Source organism: Stigmatopora argus, chromosome 6 (genome assembly GCF_051989625.1).
Source record: "Stigmatopora argus isolate UIUO_Sarg chromosome 6, RoL_Sarg_1.0, whole genome shotgun sequence".
Lineage (NCBI taxonomy): Eukaryota > Metazoa > Chordata > Actinopteri > Syngnathiformes > Syngnathidae > Stigmatopora > Stigmatopora argus.
The window spans coordinates 19310365-19329314 of NC_135392.1; the positions used below are offsets into that span (position 1 = coordinate 19310365).

General features: G+C 46.3%; 1 protein-coding gene across 5 annotated transcripts in view; it reads left to right on the forward strand.

Moving 5' to 3' along the window:
- The window catches only part of serinc3 (serine incorporator 3), a 63292-nt gene that overhangs the window by 18630 nt on the left and 25712 nt on the right, over positions 1–18950 (forward strand). For all 5 annotated transcript variants that reach the window (XM_077602598.1, XM_077602595.1, XM_077602596.1 and 2 more), the window contains one exon: positions 9248–9438. In XM_077602598.1, coding sequence (XP_077458724.1) covers positions 9248–9438 — 191 coding nt within the window. The remainder of the gene's footprint in view (positions 1–9247; positions 9439–18950) is intronic.

Here is an 18950-nt window from a genome sequence, read left to right on the forward strand (position 1 = left end):
GTCCAGTCATTTTAGCAGCCCAGAGAGCTCTATTTTTGGATGAAGGCGACCGCATCCGCCGTAACGTCGCCCGGCGCTTGCACATTGAAACATTTCTGGGAAATACCACCATCAGTTCTGCTACCCCGAGGCTCCCGGCCGTTTGCTCAGAGAGCTGTATTGCTCAGAGAGCTGTATTTTCGGATGAGGGCAATGGGGTCTGCCCTAAGGTCACCCGGGGCTCGCATTTCTGAAAAAAATCCACCCTCACCGAGGCTCCTGGCTTTCTAGTCTGCTCAGAGAGCTCTATTTCTGGATAAGAAGAACGGCACCACCCAGTGGCCGCGATTTTTCTTCTTCGGAGCTGAGTTAAGTGACAGACCCCTGTCTTCTGCCAGTTTTCTGGGTGGCAAGCTGAAGACAGAAGTGTCTTCCACTTGCTCATTTCAGCATGGATTTTGACATTTTTATGAAAAAAAATGATTTCAACACTTAATATAAAAAACATAATGTACTGAAGCTGTGAAAGTTAAAGCCACGACGTGGTGAAGGATGACAGTATATCTTAATCTATTCCCATAGAATTGGGAAATTGACCGTTCTTCAAGAACTGCTCTCTATTAAATCACCATAGTATTTAAGCAGCTTCCTGGTCAGGTCTGCAGCTCTTTCCCCAATTGGCTCACCTTTTTATTCAGCATACATCAATTTCTAAATAATTACATTCTTGGATGTCAGGTTCACCGTTTAGATATCCATATTAACATTTAAAAAATGACCGAGAACGCACTCCTTTCTGATCAGAAGAATGCCGATAGTTCTGATTCCTACAATTGTAGTCAAAAGTTTACATACACTTGTGAAGAACATAATGTCATGGCTCTCTTGAGTTTCCAGTTATTTCTACAACTCTGATTTTTCTCTGATAGTGATTGGAACAGATACTTCTTTGTCACAAAAAACATTCATGAAGTTTGGTTCTTTTATGACTTTATTATGGGTGAACAGAAAAAAGTGATCAAATCTGCTGGGTCAAAAATATACATACAGCAGCGCTAGGAGACAACAGTTGGAACCTTCACGAGGTGTCTCCCGAGAGGCCGCCCCGCTGCGGCCTGCGAATCCAACACAACCACCCAGAGCTGCCACCCAGGAACATGGCGCCCTATGTTTTTCATCCAGCCGGAGATGTCCGCCCTGCCCCACACCTCCGGTTACTCCTCCTAAGGGCAGGCGACGTCGAGGAGAACCCGGGACCTACCTGCCCGGGATGCTCTAAGACGATCCGTCGTGACTTCACCCCACTGGTCTGCAACGCTTGCCGACGAAATTTCCACAGGACCTGTAGCGGCCTGACCCGAACCCAGATAAAGAGTCATCAAGGCTTTCTCTGCGGATCCTGTTCCGGAAATGCCGTCGTGCCGTCACTTCCGCGCACAGCCTACGTGGGACCGAAAGAAAAATGCTGTGTCTGCAAAATCTCCTTCTCCCCTACCATCTCCCCCATCCCCTGCTCGAACTGCCCCAACAAATCCCACCGCTCTTGCTCTGGACTACCTCGCTCCCAAACTAATGCAAACTGGCTATGCCCGACCTGCTCACCACCCCCGACACAACAATCCTCCACACACCAAACAGCCATAACAACACACCAACCTATAAACGCAAACTGCCCCACCTGTAATAACAAATTAATCGTTTCACGCTCTCCCCTGACATGTAGATCCTGCAAACGTGGATTCCACCTCAAATGTGCCCCTGAAACCAGACACGCTTTAACCATACTTCGCAGGAACAATAACTGGTGCTGCCAGAGCTGTCTGAACCTGAAACCCTCCCACCCTCAACAACCCACAGATAGGATTGCCGATCTACCGGAGGCACGGAAAGCCGGTCTCACCATCCTTCAATGGAACTGTGACTACCTGGCGACCAAGACTACCGAACTGAAAGAGGTGACGGCACGTCTAAAAATTGACATCCTCCTCCTCCAGGAAACAAAACTGGGACTCGAAGACCCGACGCCTCAGCTCGACGGTTATAACGTGATTCGCCAAGACCGTGAGGGCTCAGGCACAAAACAGCGACGAGGCGGGGGTCTCCTTGTCTACCTGAGATGCGGCATCCCCTACTCCATCCTTCCAGCGTCCCCATCAGGCCCCCTCGAACTCCAGCATATCCACATTCCCATCGCCCGCAGGCGGCACCTCTCACTGGTCAACGCCTACATCCCCCCGGCGACATCGGATTATTGTCCTGCCCCCCAAGATTTCTCCTGGTTAAACTCGCTCCCCACGGAGCATGGCCTGATCTGCGGGGATTTCAACGCGCACCACCCGACCTGGGATATACTTGCCAAGACAGATCCCAGGGGTAACGCAATCCATCAATGGGTCGATGACCATGACCTAACTCTCCTTAATGACGGCGTGTGGACACGGGCTGCCAGATACCAACAAGGAGCAGGCATGAGTGCCCCCGACCTAACGATCACTGACCCCACCACGGCCGAACATCTGCAATGGGAACCCATCGACGAGATGACCTCCGACCACAGACCGATTCTGATTAGGTGGAACCGTGCTCTCCGTGTCGAATGCCAACAAAGAAGAGTACGACCCAACTTCTCGAAAGCTGACTGGAAGAGGTACCGTACCATCCTCATGGATCGCCTACCCGTAATCTCCGCAGCAGCCACAGCCCCGGAAAAACTCTCCCTCTTAGTGCAACACATGAAAGAGGCAGCAGCACTTACAATACCGGTCAAAGTTATCCGCCAGAAGGAGCTCCCATGGCTGACACAGGACCTGAAGGACCTCATCCGTGAAAGGAATCGACTACGTCGAGACCTCCAACAAAATAGGAAAGAATGGATAGCACTCTGTCAACAGATCAAACAAAAAACCACTGAAGCGAAAAGGAACGCATGGCGCTTACACCTCACCAAGATCGCCGAGACAAGATCTACGGGACAAGCCTGGTCCTTAGTAAAATCCCTCTCAGGCACCAAAACACAACAATCTGGCGAGTCCCTGGTCTACAAGAACAAGGAGTACGTGAGTGACCGAGCCAAAGCAACAGCATTTATCAGGGAATATGCCTCGGTCAGCGGACGCAAGAGTGACAAGCGGAGCAGACGAGCAGTGCGTTCTATACGTACAGCTACCCGCAGACTGCTCGGCTCACCGCGACAAGTCCTCGAGCTCCCGTTCACCGATGCTGAACTGCAGACAGCGCTGTCCCAACTTAAAGCGGGTAAGGCAGCTGGACCCGACGACATAGCCCCGGACCTTCTAAAAAATCTTCCGGCAAACATCCTTCCCGAACTACTCCATATCATCAACACCAGCTGGCTAGAGGGCTAGTGTCCACAAGCTTGGCGAGTGGCCACCATCATCCCTTTCCTCAAAAAAGGGAAGTCACCAAAGGACGTTGGGAACTACAGACCCATCGCCCTCACCTCTACGCTTAGCAAAACAATGGAAAGGCTCATCGTGAACCGTCTCGCCTGGTGGTTGGAAGATAAACAGCTTCTCAGCCACTGGCAAGCCGGTTTTCGAAAGGGAAGAAGCACGACGGACCAGGCCCTGCGACTGTCGCAGTTCATCTCTGATGGCTTCCAGTCGACTCAACGGCAACGCATGCTTGCAACATTCTTTGACTTCAGCAAGGCATTCGACCAGGTATGGAGAACAGGTCTCTTACAAAAAATGGCAGACCTGAGGGTCCCCTACCGCTTCATCAGATGGATCGCCAACTGGCTCACAAATCGCACAGCCAGGGTCAGGATCAACAATACCATCGGCAGGAGCAGAACCTTCAAAGAAGGGCTCCCCCAAGGCTCGGTCCTGTCACCCCTCTTATTCATCATCTACATTAATGACCTCCTCGACAAGTTCAACGACTCCACCCTGGTCAGCGCCTATGCAGACGATCTGGCTCTTGCTTGTCGGGGTAGGAACAAAGAGGAGGTGGAAAGCAGACTTCAAGCGGAGGTGGAAAAAGTCTGGAGGTGGAGTTCCGAGGCACACCTAAACCTTAACACCACCAAGTGTGAGGCGTCATTTTTTAGCCTGGACTCAGCTGAGGCCAAATGGCAACCAAAGATCTTAATAAATGGCGCCACCCTCAAGCATAACCCCACCCCCACTTTTCTTGGCGTATCTTTTGACCGACAACTCACGTTTGCAGAGCAAGCGAAAAAGGTCCGCCAAACCATGTCCAAAAGAACGAACCTCCTCCGCAAACTCAGTGGCACATCCTGGGGTTGGCAACCAAACGACCTTAGAACGGTGTATATTGCCACCCAGAGAAGTCTTGCGGAGTACGCAGCACCGGCATGGGCCCCCTGGCTGGCCCAAACTCACCTCAAATCCCTTGAAACCGCCCAACTGGAAGCAGCCCGCGCCATAACCCACCACCTCAGGTCTACCCCCACCGAAGCAGTCCTACATGAGGCACATCTCACACCCCTCTCATCCCGCCTCAAGTTACAAGCACTTCTTAAGGCGGATGCCTGGAACCAGCTGCCTCCTTCTGATCCCCGACACCGCCTCCTCCATGAAAACGTTAAAATGCGTTTGCAAAAGAAGCCAGACTGGCGATCATCGACCCTTCCCCGTCTTACCGCTCTCGAACTCCATACCCCTTGCACATACTCTTCCCATCCCTGCCCACCCTGGCTATTACCCCCCCCCCCATCCAAACCGCCTTTACCGCAGTCTCTAAACACATGCCGACCATCACCCAAAGAGATAAGGCAGAAGAGCTCATCAGAAGCATGGGCAAACCGGACCTACAGATCTTCACAGATGGATCCACCAAAGAAGGCACTGCGGACGGTGGTGCAGGTTTTGTCGTCATTAAGGAGAGTGCAATCATCCACCAATGGCATGGTGCCACTGGCAGCCGCAGCAGCTCCTACCACTCTGAAAAAGTGGCACTGACCGAGGCACTCTCCTGGCTGAGGGAAACAGCAGACTGGCAGACATCAATTATCCTCAGTGACTGTAAATCGCTGGTCCAAGCCATGGGAAACCCCCATACGCAAGACCCCGCCATTCGGAGACTTCAGGGTGACATCGCCCTTTTCCCTCCGCCTAAGCGACTGCAGCTACTGTGGATCCCGGGCCACTGCAACATATGCGGAAACGACCTGGCTGATGCCCTAGCTAAACTTGGCTCGTTAGATGACCAAACCAATACCCCCCCGGACGCAGCCACAAGACGTGCCATCATCCAACGTGAAGATCGCTCCCCCCCCTCTCCCACCCCCGCCTTCTGCAGACCTACACTACAAAAGTCACAGAGGAAGAACTTGCCCTATCGAAAGGAGACCGCACAGACCTGATTCGTTTCCGCAGTGGACACCACCCCCTGCTCCGCCGTTGGCTCCACCTTGTGGGGAAATCCGACTCGGATCGCTGCCGCCTGTGCGACAAGGAAACAGAGTCGTCTGAACACTTATGGCTCCGCTGTCCGGCCTTAATGACCGAACGCTACCATCGCGGCTTGGGCAACTCCCTGGATGAACTTATCCGTGTTCCAGTGGCAGCCCTAGCGCTGCTGAGGGTAATCCTCAGGCGCCTGAGGTGAAAAAGAAGAAGAAGAAGAAGAACAGCAGCGCTAATATTTGGTAACATGTCCCTTGGCCATTTTCACTTCAATTAGGCGCTTTTGGTAGCCATCCACAAGCTTCTGGCGAGCTTCTGGTTGAATCTTTGACCACTCCTCTTGACAGAATTGGTGCAGTTCAGTTAAATTTGATGGCTTTCTGACATTGACTTGTTTCTTCAGCATTGTCCACAAGTTCTCAATGGGGTTAAAGTCAGGACATTGGAAAGGCCATTCGGAAACCTTAATTCTAGCCTGATTTAGCCATTCCATTACAACTTTTGATGTGTGTTTGGGGTCATTGTCCTGTTGGAACACCCAACTGCGCCCAAGACCCAATCTTTGGGCTGATGACTTTAGGTTATCTTGAAGAATTTGAAGGTAATCCTCCTCCTTCATTATCCCATTTACTCTCTGTAAAGCACCAGTTCCATTGGCAGCAAAACAGCTCCACAGCATAATACTACCACCACCATGCTTGACGGTGGACATGGTGTACTTGGGGTTAAAGGCCTCACCTTTTCTCCTCCAAACATATTGCTGGGCATTGTGGCCAAACAGCTCGATTTTTGTTTCGTCTGATCACAAAACTTTCCTCCAGAAGGTTTTATCTTTGTCCATGTGATCAGCAGCAAACTTCAGTCGAGCCTTAAGGTGCCACTTTTGGAGCAAGGGCTTCCTTCTTGCACGGCAGCCTCAGTCCATGGAGATGCAAAACACGCTCGACTGTGGACACTGACACCCGTGTTCCAACAGCTTCTAATTCTTGGCAGATCGGCTTTTTTGGTGATTCACGGTTGAATCTTCACCCTCCTGACCAATTTTCTCTCAGAAGCAGGTGATAGCTTGCATTTTCTTCCTGATCGTGGCAGTGACAAAACAGTGCCATGCACTTTATACTTACAAACAATTGTTTGCATTGTTGCTCTTCTTCTTCTTTTTCACCTCAGGCACCTGAGGATGACCCTCAGCAGCGCTAGAGCTGGTAGCGTTCGGTCATTAAGGCCGGACAGCGGAGCCATAGATGTTCAGCCGACTCTGTTTCCTCGTCGTTTCATACACTTTACATACAAAAGTTTACATACACTTGTGAAGAACATAATGTCATGGCTCTCTTGAGTTTCCAGTTATTTCTACAACTCTGATTTTTCTCTGATAGAGTGATTGGAACAGATACTTCTTTGTCACAAAAATATTCATGAAGTTTGGTTCTTTTATGACTTTATTATGGGGGACAACAGTTGGAACCTTCACGAGGTGTATCCCGAGAGGCCGCCCGCCGCGGCCTGCGAATCCAACAGAACCACCCAGAGCTGCCACCCAGTAGCATTGTTGCTCTTGGGACCTGCAGCTGCTTTGAAATGGCTCCAAGTGACTTTCCTGACTTTTTCTAGTCAAGGATTCGCTTTTTCAGATCCATGCTGAGCTCCTTTGACTTTCCCATTGTAGCATTTTTGGGCGTTTGCATCCAATGAGCCCTATTTAAATAGCCTCAGAGAAGTCACCAGCTGTAGTCACTCATAATCACTCACAAGAAGTTAAGAGGCCATGCTATGAAGCTAATTTCACTGACAACTTTCTAAGTCACCAAAATTGCTAATTCGTGTTGCTGTATGTATATTTTGGACCCAGCAGATTTGATCACTTTTTCTGTTAACCCATAATAAAGTCATAAAAGAACCAAACTTCATGAATGTTTTTGTGACAAAGAAGTATCTGTTCCAATCACTCTATCAGAGAAAAATCAGAGTTGTAGAAATAACTGGAAACTCAAGAGAGCCATGACGTTATGTTCTTCACAAGTGTATGTAAACTTTTGCCCACAACTGTATATTTTGGAAGGCCCTATTAGACATGGCGTCCAAAACACTGAAAGGAGGGGTGAGCAGAAGCAGTTTGGACACCTGAGTCTGGTTGTCTGTGTGGAATTTTCAGTAAATAATAATTACCGTATTCTCACGACTATATGGCTCACCACATTTAAAGGCGCAGTCTCAGTAACAAGTGCTATTTCTGGATTTGACACACACAAGGAGCACTGCACTAATAAACGTAGCCAGGCATGGCAAAACATACACCAGCTTAAACATACACCATCTTAAACATACGGACACATGCTAAAAACACGTTTTTAAAAAGGCAAGCAAAACTGAGTTCGGTTGTACTTTATTCAGCCATTTTACAATGTACTCACATTTTTTGATCAATCATCACCCACAAATCCATCAAAGTCCTCATTTTCTGTGTCCGAATTGAACAATTGTCCAAATGATTCATCAAAAACGCCGGGTTCCCTCTCTTCGTTGTCGGAGTCACTCACATTGCCATGTGGCTACACAGAAATGATGCTGGCTTTGGCAAAAGCTCGAAGCAGACACGTTCGTCCAAGCGGCCACAACCCATTCGCAAATAGTGGCGTAACTAGCCCGGCGCTGCCTCCTACTCTTCGTAAAGCTATGTCGGCTTTGGCAAAAGCTCGAACAACAGTGCAAGCAGACACGTTAGTCCAAGCGGCCACAATCCATTCGAAAATAGTGGCGTAACTAGCCCGGCGCTGACTAGCTCTTCGTAAAGCTGTGTTTGTCACCTATCATCCATTGTTCCCATGCCGCTCGCAACTTTGCTTTGAACGCCCGGTGTATGCGGATGTCCAGCGGTTTGAGTTCTTTAGTTAAGCCTTCAGGAATTACAGCAAGCTCAGAGTTCATTTTCGTGACTTGGTTTTTCACCGCTGCTGGGAGATGGGCACGCATGGAGTCACAAATCAAAAGTGACGGCGAGCCATCCGGTCTCTTAACATACACCTCACGTAGCCAATCTCAAATTTTTTCCTCGTCCATCCAGCCCTTTTGGTTTGCCTTCACGATGACGCCGGCTGGAAACTTTTCTTTCGGCAGCGTCTTTCGCTTAAAAATCACCATAGCTGGTAGTTTCTGTCCATTAGCATGGCAACCAAGAACGACAGTAAAAGCGTCTTTTTAAACACACCCCCTCCGCATTTCTGACCCCACCCACGTCCGCCTTTTCTCTATATAAGAAGCGTGTCGGCCGGAAGTGCTCTCAGTCAGGCTTTTGAGCGAGCTCAGAGCATACACACAGCGCTCCGCATTATAAGGTGCCCTGTCTCTTTTGGAGAAAATTTAAGAGTTTTTAGTGCGCCTTATCGTCGTGAAAATATGGTATGTATTATTACAAGGGATGCAAACATTTTGTCTTAGCTCAGATAGCAACACCTGGTCAAGACATAACAAGACATGTTTTCAAATTACTCTGGCCATTGCTAAGGAACATTTTGATGGAACAAAAACACTCTTCCTCCTTAAACTTTCCAACCATGTCTTAATAATCTGTAAGGCAAAGCGTTCTTCTTTGCAAAAGAAAATGTGTGATAGATCTTCTCATATTTACCATGATTCTTACATTGGGCAATTCTTTAGTTGACAAACTTTTCTTTTCATTTTAAATGTTTAATTTCTAACCAGTGTTAGGTATTGATAGCAATTGACTTATCTGACTTCTCAGTTTGAATTGATTCATATTTAATGAAATTCTCACTGGTGGAAAGTACTGATAATTACTGATTACCAGCCTCATATAATGTATTAGGTCTATGCTACATTTGTATGGACATTTGTTCTTTCTTTATGTTTTTTAGATACCAGGCTTCTGTGCAAATGAGACGGGTTCTGTATATGTCCTTCAAGGTAATGTAAACTGCGAAATGCTTGTGGGATATAAAGCAGTCTACCGTGTCTGCTTTGGAATGAGTCTTTGGTTCTTCGGGTTTTCCATTCTAATGCTTAACATCAAGAACAGCAGAGAACCTCGTGCTGCATTGCACAATGGGTGAGTCCATTTGAAGAAATGTACAATTGAACATTAAATACAAGCAGTGAATTTTAGTCTTCCATTGGGGTTGGTACAATATATTATGCTGGTGATGCTTACTGGAGTTTATTTTTGTTTTTGCGATAGTCAACTAATCTTATCTTAGATGAATCACATTTTAATTGTCAGAATGCTCATATAATTGGAATACTGCATTTAAAAGGCCTTAATAGGAATAAATTTACTAAAGTTGTTCAGAGTTCTGTATCCCAGTAAATTGACGGAATGTGTGAATGGAAAAGCGTACAAAAATTGGTTCAGCACCCTGAGGATTATCAAAACTTCATAAGAATGGAACTGAGGCTGGTGTTAGTTAACTAAGCGCCACTATATACATATGGATACTAGACATTGGCTCTAAATGTTGAATTTTTGTGTTGATCCACTCCTGAACCAGTGAAAATTTTAGAAAGTTATTACATTATTGGAGGTTATGCAAGGAGCTACAATAGGTGAAATAATCGGGCAATCAAATTGAAAAGACGGGCGACCCGGCGGATGTCAAGTAAAAAGCCTTTATTGTTGTTAGGTTCACCAATAGGCACGCACAAATAAAGAGACAAGACAATCTTCTGGGTTTTCTAGCAAGGGAGAATCGAACCTTGCGTTCCACTGTCCAGGTTCGTTCTGGCGTCTCACGCATCTTTTCCTTGCTTATTAGCTTCAAGGACCCTAGTTACAATGGACGTCTCAGCTCTCAAGGGAGGTGTGGGAAACAGGGGTGAGACGTCAAATAGTCAAGGACCCTAGTTTCAATAGACGTCTTAGCTCTCAAAACAAATGAAGGTCATGTAGAGCCGAAGGTTCTTCTCCACATTCCAGCAGTCCAAGAAGATTCGACCTTCCTGTTGTTTGGTCTAAGGAGCAAAGCATTTACATCGTTGCAAGCAGATGTACTAGAATAACCTTTCTAATGTTAATAAGCTAAGTAAAGCAAAGCGTTCTTCATTGTGAGCAAATATATAATAATGTAAGACTAATAACCCCAACTTTCCCCCCTGTTGTTATATGTTTGTACATAATCCCATAATCATATTTTATGACTAATACAAATACACTTGGGGGAAGTCCGTGGTCTCGATCTTTACCCGAATTCACCTTACTGGCATGTCTGGTCTGAAAAAGGAAGAACATCATACACAGCTGCATACAGACGCTCCCCTACTTACGAACATTCGAGTTACGAACAACGGTACATACGAACATGTCTGCGCATAGTTTTTTTTTTCCTTTTTTCCCCCCAAGATGGTGCCGTCACACGGAAGCCAGTAACAGTAGCTCTGTATATTCTTATGTTTTTCGTGTTTTGCAGCCCTCCTATCTTTTTTAAAATTACATTTTAATATTTCTTAATACATTCCTCTTTACTTTACTTTGTACTTTATACTTTTTATTTTAATGTTTTTACAACTTTCTTTTTTCTGTGAGCCTGGCTTCTTTCGGCTACTTCTTGTAGTGCAGGGGTCGGGAACCTTTTTGATGGAAAGAGCCATAATCAATTCATATTTTTTAAATGTTAATCCTTGAGAGCCATGCTCCGAATTTAAAAGTCAACATACATGAAAATGTGTGCCTTTTTTAGTAATTTCACCACTTTTAAAGTACAAAAAGTCTTTGAATTCTTTTGACAACATTGTTACATTGTTGCTAATCAATGAGTATCAATGAGAAAATCCATGCAAAGGAGTGTAATGAAAAAAAAATGATTATAAGGCACTGGGGTAGTGTCAATGCCATAATACCAACGTAACGCTCCTATTCCTGCGCTTTCTTACCAGCAGTTTCCATAGTTTACCTCACAGGTTAGTGGAGAGCCATATGCACCCATCAAAAGAGCCATATGTGGCTCCCGAGCCATAGGTTCCCTACCCCTGTTGTAGTGTTTCTTTCCGCCGCTAATACCGACGCCTGGCGCTGTGAGAGCTCACCCAGCATCCACCTTCCTCTGCCCAGTTCGTTGCAGTGCGTAAGTGCGTGAACGTATCTCCAGTGCGCAAAGAACATTTTTATCATTAAATATCTCGTGCATCCATTATTCAATATAGTTGGTGAAAAGCGAAAGGCTTCTATTGAGGGTGGTAATGCAAGGAAGAGGCAAGCCATTTCATTTGAAACGTTGTTCCTGGCTCTGCTGAGGTAGCGAGGGCTGGCAATGTCATCCAGTGAGGGCAGAGAGCAGCCGATGATCTTCTGGGCGGTATTGATCACTCTCTGCATGGCTTTTCTGTCTGCTGCCGTGCTTCCAGTGTACCACACTGTAATGCAGTATGCCAGGATGCTCTCCACAGTGGCTCTATAGAAGATTACCAGAAGCTTAGTGTCCAAGTTGTTCCTCCTGAGTACCCTCAGGAAATTGAGTCATTTCTTGGCTTTCTTCACCACTGCCGTGGTGTTGGTAGACCAGGAGAGCTTGACATGGACCCAGGAATTTGAAGGACTGGACCCTGTCTACGCATACTCCATTTATGAGGAGTGGGGCCAGATCTGTACTGCATTTGCGAAAGTCCAGGATTATTTATTTAGTTTTCGTGGTGTTTAGTGTGAGATTGTTCACCAAACACCACAAAGACAGTTTGTTGACCTCATCTCTGTAGACAGACTCATCCCCCCTGAGATGAGTCCGACCACAGTGGTGTCATCGGCAATGTTCCCTCTAATTTTTGTTTGTCTGGGCAGAAAGACAACATCCCTGAGCACACCGAGTACCGGTGTGAGCAACATCATCATTGCTCGTTATGAGCACACACCAGTATCACACCTGCCATAAGCAGGTGCATGTCTACTACACATAATAATAATAATCGGACATAGGCCCTGTCGTCATTATCAACAACACAAAAAGCCTACTTGTCATCACACCCAGAAACTGCGTGTGACGAAATTGGTGGTGCTTCTCCATAAGCTGCGTTTACTCGGCAACAGACCTAAATAAGTGCAAGTTACGGACTTGTAATTTGGCATTCTGCTGTTATGGATACAGGTCGCTTACCTCTCACTGTCTTTCACTTACCTTACCTTCAGTCAGCTAGTAGGAGGCAGATCACCACCCAAACATCTTTTCATATTACCGCAGAAGGGAATGTGTGTTATGTTACCGCAAGTTTAGATTTCTGATGGATGTGGGGAAAAAACTGTCCTTAAGCCTATTTGTCCGTGCTTTGTGGGACCTATAGCGTCTGCCAGAGGGCAGCAGCTGGAACAGATTGTGACCAGGGTGGTAAGGGTCCCCTATGATGTTCTTGGCTCTGCTGAGGTAACGAGGGCTGGCAATGTCGTGAGGGCAGAGAGCAGCCGACAATCCTCTGGGCAGTGTTAATCACTTTCTGCATGGCCTTTTTCTCTGCCGCCGTGCTTCCAGCGTACCACACGGTGATGCCGTACGCCAGGATGCTCTCTACAGTGGTTCTATAGAAGGTTATCAGAAGCTTGGTGCCCAAGTTGTTCTTCCTAAGTACCCTGAGGAAATGGAGTCGTTTCTGAGCCTTCTTCACCACTGCCGTGGTGTTTGTAGACCATGAGAGCTTATCCATGACGTGGACCCCCAGGAATTTAAAGGACTGGACCCTGTCTACACATACTCCATTTATGAGGAGTGGGGCCAGATCTGTGCCGTGTTTGCGAAAGTCCAGGATTATTTCTTTAGTTTTCGTGGTGTTCAGTGTGAGATTGTTCACAGAGCACCACGAAGACAATTTGTTGACCTCATCTCTGTAAGCCGACTCATCCCCTCCTGAGATGAGTCCGACCACAGTGGTGTCGTCAGCGAATTTGATGATGGCGTTAGACTGGTGGGTGGGTGTACAGTCGTATGTGTACAGGGAGTACAGAAGAGGACTCAGTACACAGCCTTGAGGGGAGCCAGTGCTCAGTGTAATGGAGGAAGAGAGGTGGGGACCAAGTCTAACAGTCTGTGGTCGGTTGGTCAAGAAGTTCTTTATCCAGCAGCAGATTGAAGAGGATAGTCCAAGGTGGGAGAGTTTGTCAGTCAGAATGTCCGGTTTTATGGTGTTGAAGGCTGAGCTATAGTCAATGAAGAGCATCCTCACGTAGTTCCCATGGTGTTCCAGGTGGCTCAGTGCTGTATGAAGAGCAATGGCAATAGCATCCTCAGTGGACCTGTTTGCTCTATAAGCAAACTGGTGAGGGTCAATTGAGGGAGGGATTGTATTCCTGATATGGCGGGCTACCAACTTTTCAAAGCACTTCATGATCACAGGCGTGAGTGCAACATGCCTATAATCATTCATGCTGTCAATGGTTGGCTTTTTGGGGACAGGGATGATGGTGGCAGATTTCAGACAGGATGGAATGATGGATTGTTGCAGGGAACAATTGAAAATGTTTGTGAAGACTCCAGCCAGCTGGTCAGCACAGGCTTTGAGCACCTTCCCAGGTACTCCGTCTGGCCCAGCAGCCTTCCTGGTGTTCACAGACCGCATTACCAGTCTCACTTCCTGTTCCTGGAACGTCAGTGCATTGCTGCAGGGTGGTGGTGGGGGTGTTGAGACTGGGTCTGATTTGTCAGTCTCAAAGCGGGCAAAGAAATGGTTCAATTTCTCCGCTAGGCATCTGCGTTAATAGACATATTATTGTTATTGTAGTTGGTAATATGTCGTATTCCTTGCCACATCTTCTTTGGGTTATTTTCTGTGAAGTGCATAAATGATTTAGTAATAATAAAATGTAATGATTGATATCTATGAATGGGTGGCCCGGCGGATGAGTGGTTCGCACGTCGGCCTCACAGCTCTGGGGTCCTGGGTTCAAATCCAGGTCGGTCCACCTGTGTTGAATTTGCATATTCTCCCTGGGCCTGCGTGGGTTTTCTCTGAGTACTCCATTTTCCACCCACATCCCAAAAAGATGCATTGTAGGCTGATTGGACACTCTAAAATTGCCCCTAGGTATGGGTCTGAGTGTGCATGGCTGTCCGTCTCCTTGTGCCCTGCGATCGGCTGGCCACTGATACAGGGTGTCCCCCGCCCCTGGCCCAAAGTCAGCAGGGATAGGCTCCAGCACCCCCCGCGAGTGATAAAGCGGTTCAGAAAATGAATGAAAAAATATCTATGAATATAACATCTTCATAAATGCCATTAGAATATGCACAAATCCGACTTAAATTTTACCTTATTTTACACATCTGTCCTTCTCCGTGACCGGATGATTCGCCTAAAGACGTTTCGCCGACGGACGTTTGACGGCCGAACGGAGGTTTCGCCGAAACGGGATCCGCGCGCTCGCCCCACCCCCGGATCGTGTGTGTACAAGTTTTTCAACCTCGGCCCGCGGGCAATATACGGCTCGTTAGGATTTTTAATCCGTCCCGCCGCCGGCGTTGTCCAAATTATAGTAAAAATCAATGATTCATTTCCCTTTGCCGCTCATCACTCTCAATTTATTAGTCTACTGTCAATGGCAGCACGGGAATAAGCACTCTTGGGCGGGCATGGCAGCCCGGGAATAAGCACTCTTGGCCGGGCAGATGTAGCAGAACCGAGCCGTGAAATGACAGCAATCGGGTCAAATCCATCCTAAAACAGCATTTAATGATTAATTACAAATACTGTAGCTCTTTGGACATTAGAACCAAGCCCAGGGAAGTGAATTCCTCGGTAAAATGTCGCGATGATGTCGCGATAAGGCCAAAAAACGTCTATATACGTCCATTCGCCGAACGGCTCAAAATGCTCTCAAATTCGGTCAAATCCAGCCGAAGACAGCGTTTAATGATTCTCACCCGATTTCACCGCTTGTTCTTCTATTTGCACAGTAAAGTAAAAAGGAATGTATTAAGAAATACTAGTATTTGTATTCCGTTCAGCCGAATGAACGTTCGGCGGTATGTCCATTCGGCGACCTGTCTGTCTGTCAAATGTCCGTCGGCGAAACGTCTTTAGGCGAATCATCCGAGTACCGTCCTTCTCACTTCTCATTCTCGTTCATGACTTTTCTGCTGAACTTGAGATAGTCAAGTTTCCATTTATATGCAATATTTTTCCATGATTTTGCTTTGATTTATTTAATAAGGGATAGCACATATTAATGAACATATATGTAAGATTGTAGCCGAGGGCTAATTTCCATTTACTATAGTCCATTGTGTAGGTTGAAGACAAACGATCACACATACTAGACACACACGCACGCACACAACCACACACACAGCAGATTTAGACAGTTCTCACCCGATTTCACCGCTTGTTCTTCTATTTGCACAGTAAAGTAAAAAGGAGTGTATTAAGAAATATTAAAATGTATTTAAAAAAAGATGGAAGGGCTGTAAAAACAAAAGACATGAAAAACATAAGAGTGGACAGAGCTACTGCCACTGGCTGCCGCGTGAACAGCGCCATTATCGGGGGAAAAATTGTGGTTTTATTTTGTGCGCTCCATATGATTTGCTGTGCGCAGAGAAGATCAGAGTAGTGCGCAACTTAGAGGGAACATTGGTCATCGGCAAATTTGATGATGGAGTTATACTGGTGGGTCGGTGTACAGTTGTATGTGTACAGGGAGTATAGAAGAGGACTCAGTACACAGCCTTGAGGGGAGCCAGTGCTCAGTGTAATGGAGGAAGAGAGGTGGGGACCAAGTCTAACAGTTTGTGGACGGTTGGTTAAGAAATTCTTAATCCAGCAGCAGATGGAAGAGGATAGTCCAAGGTGGGAGAGTTTGTCAGCCATAATGTCCGGTATTAGTGTTGAAGGCTGAGCTATAGTCAATGAAAAGCATCCTCACATAGTTCCCATGGTGCTCCAGGTGGCTCAGTGCTGTGTGTAGAGCTACGGCGATGGCATCCTCTTTGGACCTGTTTGCTCTATAATCAAACTGGTGATGGATTGTATCCCTGATGTGGCGGGCGACCAACTTTTCAAAGCACTAGTAAGTGCAACAGGCCTATAATCATTCAGGCTGTAAATGGTTGGCTTTTTAGGGACAGGGATAATGGTGGCAGATTTCAGGCAGGATGGGATGATGGATTGTTGCAGGTAACAATTGAAAATCTTTGAGAAAACCCCAGTCAGCTGGTCAGCACAGGCTTTGAGCACCTTCCCAGGTACTCCGTCAGGGCCAACAGCCTTCCTGGTGTTAACAGTCTGCAGTACCTGTCTCACTTCATGTTCCTGAAGCTTCAGTATACCGCTGCAGGGTGGTGGATCTGTTGAGTCTGAATCTGATTTGTCAGTCTCAAAACTGGCGAAGAAACAGTTCAGTTCCTCTGCGAGTGAGGCATCTGCGTTAACAGACACATTATTGTTATTGTAATTGGTAATGTGTCGTATTCCCTGCCACATCTTCTTTGGGTTATTTTCTGTGAAGTGCTCCTCAATTTTGGATGAGTGGTTAGCGCGTCGGCCTCACAATGGGAGACCTGGGTTCAAATCCAGGTTGGTCCACCTGTGTGGAGTTTGCATGTTCTTCCCAGGCAGGCATGGGTTTTCTCCGGGTACTCCGATTTCCTCCCACATTCCAAAGACATGCATGGTAGCCTGTTTGGACACTCTAAATTGCTCATAGGTATGAGTGTGAGCGTGAATGGTTGTTTGTTTCCTTGTGCCCTGCGATTGGCTGGCCACCAATTCAGGGAATTCCCCTCCTCTGGCCCGAAGTAGGCTGGGATAGGCTCCAGCGCACCCCATGACCCTAGTGAGGATAAAGCGGTTCAGAAAATGAGATGAGACATTGAAAAGACACAAACAAGGCAATCTACAAGGGCAGAGATGGAACAAAGCAAAATCCAGATCCTACTTCCTAGTAGGTCTTGCGGGATACGTCATAGTTTCTGTATCATTAGGAGGGCCATTGTATTTGCCAACTAAGCTGCCAAAATTGATTGAGTTATGAATTGACAGCATTTGTGGTTCTTGCAAAATATTTTATAGTAGTAATTAAAATCCGTCCAAATCCATTTTTCATAGTAAATTCGGTGGCCAGCCGATTGCATGGCACAAGGAGACGGACAACCATGCACACTCACCTAGAGGCAATTCAGTGTGTCCAATTGGAATGTGGGAGGAAACCAGAGTACCCAGAGGAAATCCACGCCGGCCCGGGGAGAACATGCAAACTCCACACAGTTGGACTAACCTGGATTTGAACCGAGGACCCCAGAGCTGTGATGCCGACGCGCTAACCCCTCGCGCCACCAGGCCACTAAATATTTTGTTTTACATTTTAATCTTGTCTTATTTAAACTGAAAAAAGGAAGCCATACCATTTTTAAATCTATTTTTCTAGATTTTTTAAAAATTACCGGATTTTGAAAAGTATAGAAAAAAATCATTTTTTTATATGAAAAATGAAACTTATAAAAATGGAAAAAATATTTCCTTGCTTTGTTTTGATAATTCATTTTTCATTAAAAGAACCTTAAAATATTTTAAGAAATATGTATTTTTATTTACATAAAACAAATGGAGTTCCATCTCAGGTTCGGACCCTCATGTTTGGAGTTTGCATGTTCTCCCCAGGATTGTGTGGGTTTTCTCCAGTTTCTTTCCAAATCCTCAAAACATGCATGCTACGCTGGTTGAACACTAAAATGGGGGCTTTGCAATTCATTTTTCTACCTTCACACCTTTTTGGTCCAACTTCTACTTTTCAAGGAGCCAAACTACTGGGGAGTCAGAGGCCTAACCTAAAAAGGTAGCTAAAATGAACATAGATGCAGCAACTGTTTTAATCTAATCAACGTCAAAGGAAAGACTTAACAAAGTGCTGTGACAGGTCATTTATGTTAGCCAAGGCTGTCGGCTGCATGCTTAAATCCCGATGAGACTTTAACGATTGTAAAATGGGACAGATATGCATGTTCAAAATAAGTGTGAGTACAGAGACACTTCACTACTTCGCGCTTCGGTTATCGCTGCTTCACTACATTGCGGATTTTTTTCTGGGGATTTTTTTTTATGGGGAATTTTTTTAAATTCATTCATTCATCCATCTTCCATACCACCCATCTTCGAAAGGGTTGCGGGGGTACTGGAGCCCAACCCAGCTGTCTTTGGGCGAAAGGCAGACTACACCCTAGACTGGTCCCCAGTCAGTCGTGGGACACAGAGATACAAACGACCATCCGAACTCCCAATCATACCGCCGCATGCGGGAATCGAGCCCACGTCTGCCTGCAACGAAGTCAGGCGAGTGAACCTCTACACCTGAATTTTTTAATTTTTAATTTTATTTTAAATTTATTATAATTTTTTTAAGTTCATAAAAATGTGAAAATTCACGCTGAAATTTGCAAGCGGAAGCAACTCCCGTCTTCCGCTTGCTACTCAGACCAGAAGCTACTCTTGCTACTACGACTCAGCACTGAAGAAGAATATTTTTTATTTATTTTTTTAATAGGGGTGACCCTACTTCGTGGATTTTCACTTTTTGCGGGGTAGTCCGACCCCCCATTAACCGTGATAATCGAGGTATTACTGTATTGCATTGGGCACATTGTGATGTCGCGGTACAAACGA